Source organism: Zonotrichia albicollis, chromosome 19 (genome assembly GCF_047830755.1).
Source record: "Zonotrichia albicollis isolate bZonAlb1 chromosome 19, bZonAlb1.hap1, whole genome shotgun sequence".
In the NCBI taxonomy this organism is placed as follows: domain Eukaryota; kingdom Metazoa; phylum Chordata; class Aves; order Passeriformes; family Passerellidae; genus Zonotrichia; species Zonotrichia albicollis.
In genome coordinates, this window is record NC_133837.1 from 4,537,560 (window position 1) to 4,546,784 (window position 9,225).

A 9,225-nucleotide genomic window follows, 5' to 3' on the forward strand; every position below is an offset into this window, starting at 1 on the left:
ATTAAACCATTGACAGAAGGACAGAACATTGCTAATGTCACATGAGAATCAAATGTTTGTGCAAGGGAGAGAAGACTCTCCTGTACTGTGCAAATCCCCAAATTTGGAGTGAGCTATGCCTGTGGTTTGCAGTGGAATGCAGCCATCTCCAGCCTTTTGTGTTTGCACTCAAAGATTTTGAGCCGCTGGCTCAGCAATGGGTTAAATCAGCCCTTTTTCAGGTCACCTAAAAGTTGGAGTCTTCCCTGTGGAATGTGCAATGTCCATGCCCACCCAGAGCTATGGAGCCCCCAGGTCCTCCAGATGAAATTCCCTTTGCCTCTGCCTTGCCTGGTGCCACAATGCATAAGATTATTTTAATCTCATCTTCTGCCAGCTATCAAGTCAATGATTAATTCCCGCTCAAGGACATCTTCCAAAAGGCTGACGGAGCAGCACAACCCATGTTGGAGAGGTTCAAGGGACAATTGTGCAAGACAAAATAAAAAGGGGAAAAAAGGCCAAAAATAAAAACAAACAAAAAACACCTCCACACACAACATAAAAAACCCCAAAACCCTAAAAAAATCCCCACAAAAAAACCACAACAAAAAACTAAAAAACAAACCAAACAAAAAAACCCCACAACCAAACACAACCAAAAACCACCAAAAAACCCCAATCCAAAAAAAAAACTACACCAAAACCTCCCTTTCACCTCCCCAAACCAACCAAACAATAAAAAAGACATTTCTGCTGGATGTTTGCCCTCAGCATGTCCCAGCAAGCCATAATTATGAACCCAATTACTTCACCGATGCCCAGCACTGTGCAGATGGAGCAGGAGAGCTTCCCCTGGCCCTGTGCACTTCATGCTGCTTTTCCTGAGGCCCCAAAGTACATCTTTACATCAATTTTCCTCAATTTTTGGCTGTAGCCAGCACACTGCACAACGTGGGCAGCAGAATAAGCAGCCCTGGGCAGCTCCTGTGTGGCTCTGTCCACCTGAAGCTGCTCAGAGCCCACCAGGCCGCCCTGTCCACCCACAGCTGCCCCAGGCAGGTCCCTGAGGGCGCCTCAAGGCTGAGGGAGCACCAAGGTGGGAGCCAGACCCCGGCAGCACCTCAGGGAACACCCGGAGGGCTCAAACACTTTCCCCACATTCCCCTTTTTGTTTCCCGCTTTTTTCCCTCCCCTCAGAGCGCGGTGCCGGCCGCCCCCAGTGCCGTCACCAGGCCGAGGCAGCGCCATGGAGGCCATCCAGGCGTCGTTCCAGAAGGTGGAGAAGATTGGCGAGGGCACCTATGGCGTGGTGTACAAGGCTCGCAACAAGCGCACGGGGCAGCTGGTGGCCCTCAAGAAGATCCGCCTGGATGAGTGAGTGGGGCAAAGCCCTGGGCCTGCCATGGTGCCAGGCCTGTGCCCAGTGTGGTGTGGGAGGCACAGAAAAGACTCACATGAGGGGGAAAATGGTGTCTCTAGGATTAAAATAATCTTGTGTACTGTGGCACCAGGAAAGGCAGAGCCAAAGGGAGTGTTGTCTGGAGGGCTTGGGGGCTCTGTGTCTCATGGGCATTGAAGCTCTGTGGGTCCACAGGGAAGACCCCAACTTTTAGGTGATCTAAAAAAGGCCTGATTTAACCCTTTGCTGGGCTAGCAGCTCAAAATCTTTGAGTATGAGTGTTTAGGGCCTGACCTGGCACCACTTGGCCCTGGGTCCATGGCACAGGGCAGGGGGAAGCAGCTGCCATGTTGTGAGGTAATATCTCCCTCAGGGCTGTGCTGTGGGGGTCAGGCAGGGTCAGCCTTGGCCCTCCAGGGTGGGACTGAGCAGGTAAGAGCTTATTTCTGTTCCCCTGGGTCATCCCTGAGCTGTATGCACAGTGAGGGGGGTCTGCCTGGACTGGGAGCCAATATGCCCCCCACAGTGGCCCCTCATCATGGGAGAGGAGGCTGCCTGAGGGGCGAAGATCTTTCATTTTCCCCCCACCTCCAAAAAGAAAGACCTAGGTAATTAATACATTTTTGCTTCTCTAAATGCACCCTTAGATGCTTCCAAAGAAGCTCTGGCCCAAGGCTTGCATGTCTAGGTCATCCCCTCCCTCTCCTTGCCCACAGCTCCATTTCCTCTGCCTCACCCCAGCCCACCCCAGTCATTGCTGCACCCCAAACTCAAATGCTCCCTTGGGGTACAGTGGAAGAAGGAAGGACACAGAGCCCCATTGGTCTGTGGGATCCCCCTGGGTTATGGGGTGCAGTACAGCCTGTCTCTGCCACAGGGAGTCAGAGGGCGTCCCCAGCACTGCCATCCGAGAAATCTCACTGCTGAAGGAGCTGAAGCACCCAAACATAGTCAGGTAAGACCTGGATGCACCCTCTCCACCAGCTCATCCTTGAGCTCCTGCTCTGGAAGCAGGCAGCAAGAGGGTTTTTCTGTCATTGCCCAATTGTATAGCAGGACCAAAATGCGCAGGAAAATGCAGAAATCCCTTAAACTTCCCTGGCTTTCAGCAATACCTCATGGGTCTGCCACTTCACCAGCACACTGCTGCTGCCCCATACAAGATTCTGCCCTTAAACTGCCCCTCTCTTCTTCAAAAGACCAGCAGAGCAGAGGCATGCGTGGGAGGAGGGATGTTTGGGTATTTGCAGAGGTTTGGAGCAGATATTGAAGGGAGAGCCTGTACTTCTTTTACAGGCTCCTGGATGTCATACACAGCCAGAAGAAGCTCTATATGGTGTTTGAATATCTGAATCAGGACCTGAAGAAGTACATGGATTCATGCCAAGCTGGAGAGCTTCCTTTAAGCTTGGTCAAGGTACAGTGTGGAAGGAATGCCAACAGGCAGGGCAGACAGCATGTGCCTGCTGCCTTCTGCTGGGCAGAGCCACCTCAGAGCTGCTTAGACTGTGCCTGGAAATGATTCCTCAGCCTCCCAGATCTCAAACACTTCAGCTGGGAAACCCTCATGGCACTATTGCTCAGAAATGTTTATTTCCCAGCAGTTTCCAGGCTCTCCAGCCTATCCTGCTGCAGAACAAAGGAGGGATCTGTTGCTAATTGCCTTTGTAGAGAGTAATGGGTGGGTGGAAGAGAAAAACAGTGCCTGGACCAGAGTCTCTCTGTCCCCACGTGGTGTGGCAGCAGTTTGTGTGTATTGCTGAGTGGTTTATGGGAACCTGATGTTGCACTGCAACAAGGGCTTTCTTCTCATTCAGATCTATACCAGATCCAAAATGCATTGGTTCACACAATCCAGAGTTCAAAGTGTTTTCATCATGGCCTTATCTGAAATCTCTTCTCTCCTCAGAACTACCTTTTCCAGCTGCTGCAGGGGGTGAGCTTCTGCCACTCGCACAGGGTCATCCACAGGGATTTGAAGCCACAGAACTTGCTCATTAACGAAGCAGGAGCAATCAAGCTGGCTGATTTTGGACTGGCAAGAGCTTTCGGGGTCCCCCTACGCACGTACACTCATGAGGTAGTGTTGAGGCTCCCTGAATGGGGTACAAATCCACAGTGGGTGAACAGGAGCAGCAGCAGCAGAAGTTGCTCATCTATAACAGAGGCATAGCCATGGAATGTGCTCTTAACCTGACCTGCAGCTAAGGGACCTCCATGTCCCCACAAGGTGCTGACTGTCTGCTGGAGCCAGGCTGCCAGCTGGGCTCCCACCTTCTCTCCACAGGGTACACTTAATTTGTTCCAGGGTGTGTAATTGAAAAATGTTCTGTTAATCCCAACCTTGCAGGCACTAAAGTGTCTGTAAATTCAGCAAGGCCTTAGCATGCTCTGATTTGTACAGTCACTGCAGTACAGCTGAGAAAGGAGGGTCCCACCCCTCTGGTTTCATCCAGGGAAAGCAGACACAGTTTGTTTGTGGGTTCCTTTCCAGGTGGTGACTCTGTGGTACCGAGCCCCTGAGATACTGCTGGGATGCAGATACTACTCCACCCCTGTGGATATCTGGAGCATTGGCTGCATCTTTGCAGAAATGGTAGGATGGGTTTAAATAATCTCTATCATGAGCAGAAGACGCAGCTGCAGTGGGAAGGAAGGATGAGATACAGAACATCTGGGATACTGTGTTCCCACCCTGTCCTGGGTTTGCTTCGTGGAAAGTCCACCCTAAGGGTTAGCTGGTCCTTATCTCAGAAGGAAATCTACCACCCTGGGGGCCTGGCAGAAGTTCCAAGTACACTGGAACATGATGCCTCTCCTTGGAAAAGGGGTAACTTCAGCCTTACTGCTGCAGCATTTTGACTCTGGGAGGAGATAACTCTTCCAGATGTCCCCATGGTAGGCTGCAGAGAACAAGCACTCTCGTGGCATGACAGAATGGATCTCCTAGGGATCCATACTCCCCTTGGAAGAGCTGTGGTTAGCCCTGCAGTACAATAGCACTTTTCCTCTTTCCCAAAGTCCCTGAGCTGCAGAGCAGGGAGGAGGGAGCTGGCCAAGAGTGGGAGCAAGCAGTCAGGCACCTGTGATGTTCCCAGCCACTTCATTGCAACTGCCCTGGTCTGTGCCGTGTTTGCACCTGCTGGGACAGAGGGCTGCTTGCAGCAGGAAATAGGGCACACAACTGATGGAAAGATGGGAACTGGCCTTTTCTTTTCTTCCCCCAGATGACCAGGAAGGCCCTGTTTCCAGGGGACTCTGAGATCGATCAGCTCTTCCAGATCTTCCGCACCCTGGGCACTCCCACCGAGGTGACCTGGCCTGGTGTCACCCAGCTCCCTGACTACAAGGGCAGCTTCCCCCGCTGGCCAAGGAAGGAGATGAAGGACATTGTTCCAAACCTAGATCGAGATGGGAGAGATTTACTGACGGTGAGTGAGGGCTCAGAACAGGGCCTGGGGATAGACAGGATGCTTTCAAACTGGGTAAGGAATAGGGATATTTGAGATTTAATTATCTGGAAGTGCAGCTGATCTGGGTTGAATGCTCACCTCTGACATTGCAGCAGCACCAAATCATGGAACAGGGCTCAGTCTTACTCTAAAGAAGGTCTGTCATTGCACGTTCCTCTAGGAACCACTGCACTGGGAGTCAAGGAACTCTTCTTACACAATCCCCAGAGTAACTTCAGTTGTGGGTGACTCCTGGAGCCCAGAGAAGGAAAAAGGCAGGACCAACATCAGCAACTGGGCCCAGCTGTGTGCAGGTGCAATCACTCACCCAGTTTTTAAAGTCCTAAATCTGCTGGGTTTTTCTCTTGGCAGCAGTTGCTCCTGTATGATCCCAGCAAGCGCATCTCGGCCAAAGCAGCCCTCAGCCACCAGTACTTCCTCTGCAGAAACTCTGGGAGCCCTGAGCAGCGAGCTGTGCTGCGGAGAGACTGCAGATGAGAGGACACAGCTCTCCCCAAGATCTTGCACCTCCAGGCAGCCCTGCAGATGTGGTCTGGGGCACTTAGCAGGGGCCTGGCTGGAACCCAGGGTCCTGCTTCTCCTGAGGAGCCTGCAAGGGGATGTTCTTGGCATTTAGAGACTTTCAGTCTGTTGCTGGGGGAAAGTTTGTGTTACAGCCAGGAGAGCTGTTTTGAAGAGGTCATGTGCAAAAGGTGGGGGTAATTTATCAGTATAAACCACTGAAATATAGAGAAGAGAGCATTTCTCTGAGGTTTGTCTTTCCACTAGTAAGCTAAGGTGACACACAGTGATTTCTATCCCCAGCTCTGTTGGTGGCAGTTGCTGCACCAGGGAAGGGGGACAATTCTCTGCTCAGCCCTTTGCTGCTGTTATCAGCCAGGCTTCTCAGCACTGGACAAGCTGTTTAGTCTGAGCTCTTTAACACAGCTGATATCCTGCTCTTTCACAAGCTGAAGAGCACTCTCAGGTGTCTTAGTTTGTGCCTTAGCTGTGACCAGGAGGCCAGAGGATCCACTTAGCATAAAGCAGATCCACTTAGGATAAAACACTTGCTGCATATGACTGGAAACAGGGAACAGCTAAAACACTGGCTTTCCATCATCATTCCAGATGTAATTGCTTTATTGCCTTGGAAATGTTTTTGCTGTTCAAATGTTTGGGGGATTGTCTCTGACTCTTGGTGTGGTGTTGCCATCCTAATTTCTTTTTCTTCAGTACAAAATAAATACTTGTCATTTGTTCAGAAACCTTGGTGTTCATTGTTTGGCAAAGTCTTTCTGGCTGGTAATGCAGGACAGCCTTGCTGGTCCCTTTTTCCACAGAGTCTTTCTCCCTTCCTCATGTCCTGCACTCTTTCTTTTATCTTTTCCAGCCCAAATCCTTGGCAGATGCAGAGATGTGCTCTCAGTCCTGTCATGGAACTGGTACCAAAAGCGTTAATCCAATTTCTGCTGTGTCTGTGTACTTTTAGCAAAGAAACAGGGTATGCAGGAGCTGCTTCCTCATCAAGGACAGAAGGAAGATAAGGGGAAGACATCTGCCTTAGGAATGCAGCTATAGCCAAAACAAGATTATAGAAAAAAACTGAACCTGGGAACAAGGGGAAGGTTTTATGGTAATGAACAATTATAATACCCACGCAGTGACTGTATATAAGCAATGAACTTGTAGTGAATGGTGTGCACGCCAGGTGGAGCTTATCCCCCGTGCACCAGGCCTCTGATAACTTCTTAACACAACTTGGGTATTAAGGGGTTTTATTTTACCCACTTTTTGGTGAATTTTGGTGACAGTTATTGGCCACCCAGGCAGGAGCTCACCTCTGAGCCTCGACAGATCTCCCGCCGGCACCGAGGGGTTCTCGGGGAGAGCCTCGGCCTCAGAGCGTCAGGGGCTCGAGGCAAGATCCCTGGGGTGAGTAAAGGCATCGTTCAAATTGTTTATCTTGGGGTTATTGACGAGGGGTACGAATCCCCTCACAGAGTTACTGGTGAGGGGTTTGAGGCACCCAGCAGGGGTCAGGTCCCTGGGAAAGCACATCCAGGGTTTCGAGTCCCCAGGGCTACCGGGGCTTCCAGTCCCTCAGGACTAGGGGGTTCCAGTTCCCTCCGAGGGGGTCCCCTGGAGCAGGAAACTTAAAGCACTGGTGTAGCTGGCCGAGGAGGGGAAAAAAAAAGCCAGGCTCGTAACACCGGAGCCAAAGCATTGCTGTACTTGCTTTTGTGGTGGAGTTTGCTTCGATCCTCTGAATTCTTTTTGGTCTCTGGCAGCGTGCGTGTGTGTGTGTGTGTGTGTGTGTGTGTGTGTGTGTGTGTGTTGATTTCAGTTTGCCGGCCTGTAAAATCAACACTGGGACGTCGGTGATATAAAGCTCGTTAAGGAAGAGTGTTGAAACTTAACTGACTGTTGGCGTTTCGAAGCATTCGGGGTGTGCTATCGATTATTGATTTATTTTCTGGCGCGCCGCTGAAATCGCATTTGCGGACGCCAAGCGCCCTCTCGTGCCAGTGCACCCCGGATTCTCGGGCGGGCAGGGGCACCCCCAGCTGCAGCTCAGCCTTCCCCCGCCGGGATCTTGGCTCGGGGAGGAGGAGGAGAAGAGAAGGAACCCAACAGACTCGCAGCACAGCAGCCCTGCCCCGGCCCGGCGGGGGCTCGCCTGCTCCAGTGCCAGCCGCCCGGGCAGCATCGCCCGCCCGCTGCAGCCCAGAACCGGCCGGGGACTCCCCGCACCCAGGTAATCGCTGTATTCGCTTTCCAGCCGCTGTTATATACTTGTATCATTGAGTATGGGGGCGGTCTGTTCTAAACCTGGAGTGGGAAATGAGATCCCGAATTCTCCATTGAAGTGTATATTGAACCGCTGGGAAAAGATAGGGGGAGGCTCGCTACTGAAATCCAAACTAATCCAATACTGTAACCACTGGTGGCCGCTGTATAAACTGGACAATGAGGCCAAGTGGCCGGAGAACGGCACCTTAGATTATCACACCATGTTGCAGCTGAGGCTGTTTTGTAGAAGAGAGGAGAAGTGGAGTGAGATGCCTTATGTAGATCTGTTCTTTACTTTAAGAGACCATCTGGAATTGCAAAGGGGGTGCCTGCCCAGCCTGTCAAACCCTCTCATGCTAGTTTTTGGAAAGGAAGGGGAAAAGGACAGGAGATCGAAGCAATATTGCTCCTCTTGTAGTATTGGGCACCACTGTTTGAAATGCCACTGCCGATGGGAGGAGGATGATGTAGAAATGATAGAGGCACCAGATGCAGGAGACAGGGGCATAGAGAATTGGGGTGTGCCTGGTAAGGGGGAAGCACAAGGAGGGGAGGAGCAGTCAGGGGAGAGGCAAGAGTTCATTTCAAGTCCAGTGGTGGGGAGAACCCAGGGTGAGCAGGAGGTGAGAACACAAGAGGTAGGGGAGCAAGGGGTGAGAAAGCAGGAGGGAGGGGAGCAGGGAGGGAGAAAGAAGGAGGTAAAGGAGCAGAGGGTGAGAAAGCAGGAGGGAGGGGAGCAGGGAGGGAGAGAAAAGGAGGTAGGGGAGCAGAGGGTGAGAAAGCAGGAGGGAGAGGAGCAGAGGGTGAGAAAGATGGAAGGAGGGGAGCAGGGGGTGAGAAAGCAGGAGGGAGGGGAGCAGGGAATGAGAAAGCAGGAGGGAGGGGAGCAGGGCATGAGAAAGCAGGAGGGAGGGGAGCAGGGTGTGAGAAAGCTGGAAGGAGGGGAGCAGGGTGTGAGAAACCAGGAGGGACAGGAGCAGGGCATGAGAAAGCAGGAAGAAGGGAAGCAGGGGGTGAGAAAGCTGGAAGGAGGGGAGCAGGGAATGAGAAAGCAGGAGGGGGATAAGCAGGAGGCCATAGCTCAGCTCTGGACAGGGCTGGGGTCTCACAGCCTGGTAGTGGTGAAGGTGCCTTTCTCCCCAGTCGATCTCGAGGCATGGATGAGACTGGCAGGGCCCTACAGAGAAGATCCAGAGAGAGTATCCAGAGTATTTGAAACCATTCTCAAGACCCAGAATCCAGATTGGGGGGTTATACAAGTTCTATTAGATACTCTATTAGACTCCACAGAAAGAGAGATGGTACTCAGGACTGCTAGGAAAGAGGTGGACAGGATAGGTGCAGCAGGTGCATTACCAGGAACTGTGGAGGAGCATTTTCCCTCCCAGGACCCCCACTGGAACCCTTACACAAAGGAGGGGAGGGTTTTTCTGGGACAATATCAACAATGGATATTATTTGGCTTTAGACATGCAATGCCAAAGGCAATCAATTGGTCTAAACTTTATGAGGTGAAACAAGAACCACATGAGACTCCAACTGCATTTGTGGAACGCCTAAAGGCAACTGCCAGGAGATACACCAATATTGATCCAGAAA

General features: G+C 51.7%; 1 protein-coding gene across 1 annotated transcript; it reads left to right on the forward strand.

Moving 5' to 3' along the window:
• Positions 1 to 246: 246 nt before the first annotated feature.
• On the forward strand, positions 247 to 6,095 carry CDK3 (cyclin dependent kinase 3). Its single transcript, XM_005494071.3, has 7 exons — positions 247 to 1,356; positions 2,259 to 2,336; positions 2,678 to 2,798; positions 3,291 to 3,461; positions 3,876 to 3,977; positions 4,609 to 4,812; positions 5,206 to 6,095. Exons 1-7 carry the CDS (start codon positions 1,229 to 1,231, stop codon positions 5,329 to 5,331), a joined length of 930 nt encoding a protein of 309 aa, XP_005494128.2. The 5' UTR covers positions 247 to 1,228; the 3' UTR covers positions 5,332 to 6,095.
• Positions 6,096 to 9,225: the final 3,130 nt, after the last annotated feature.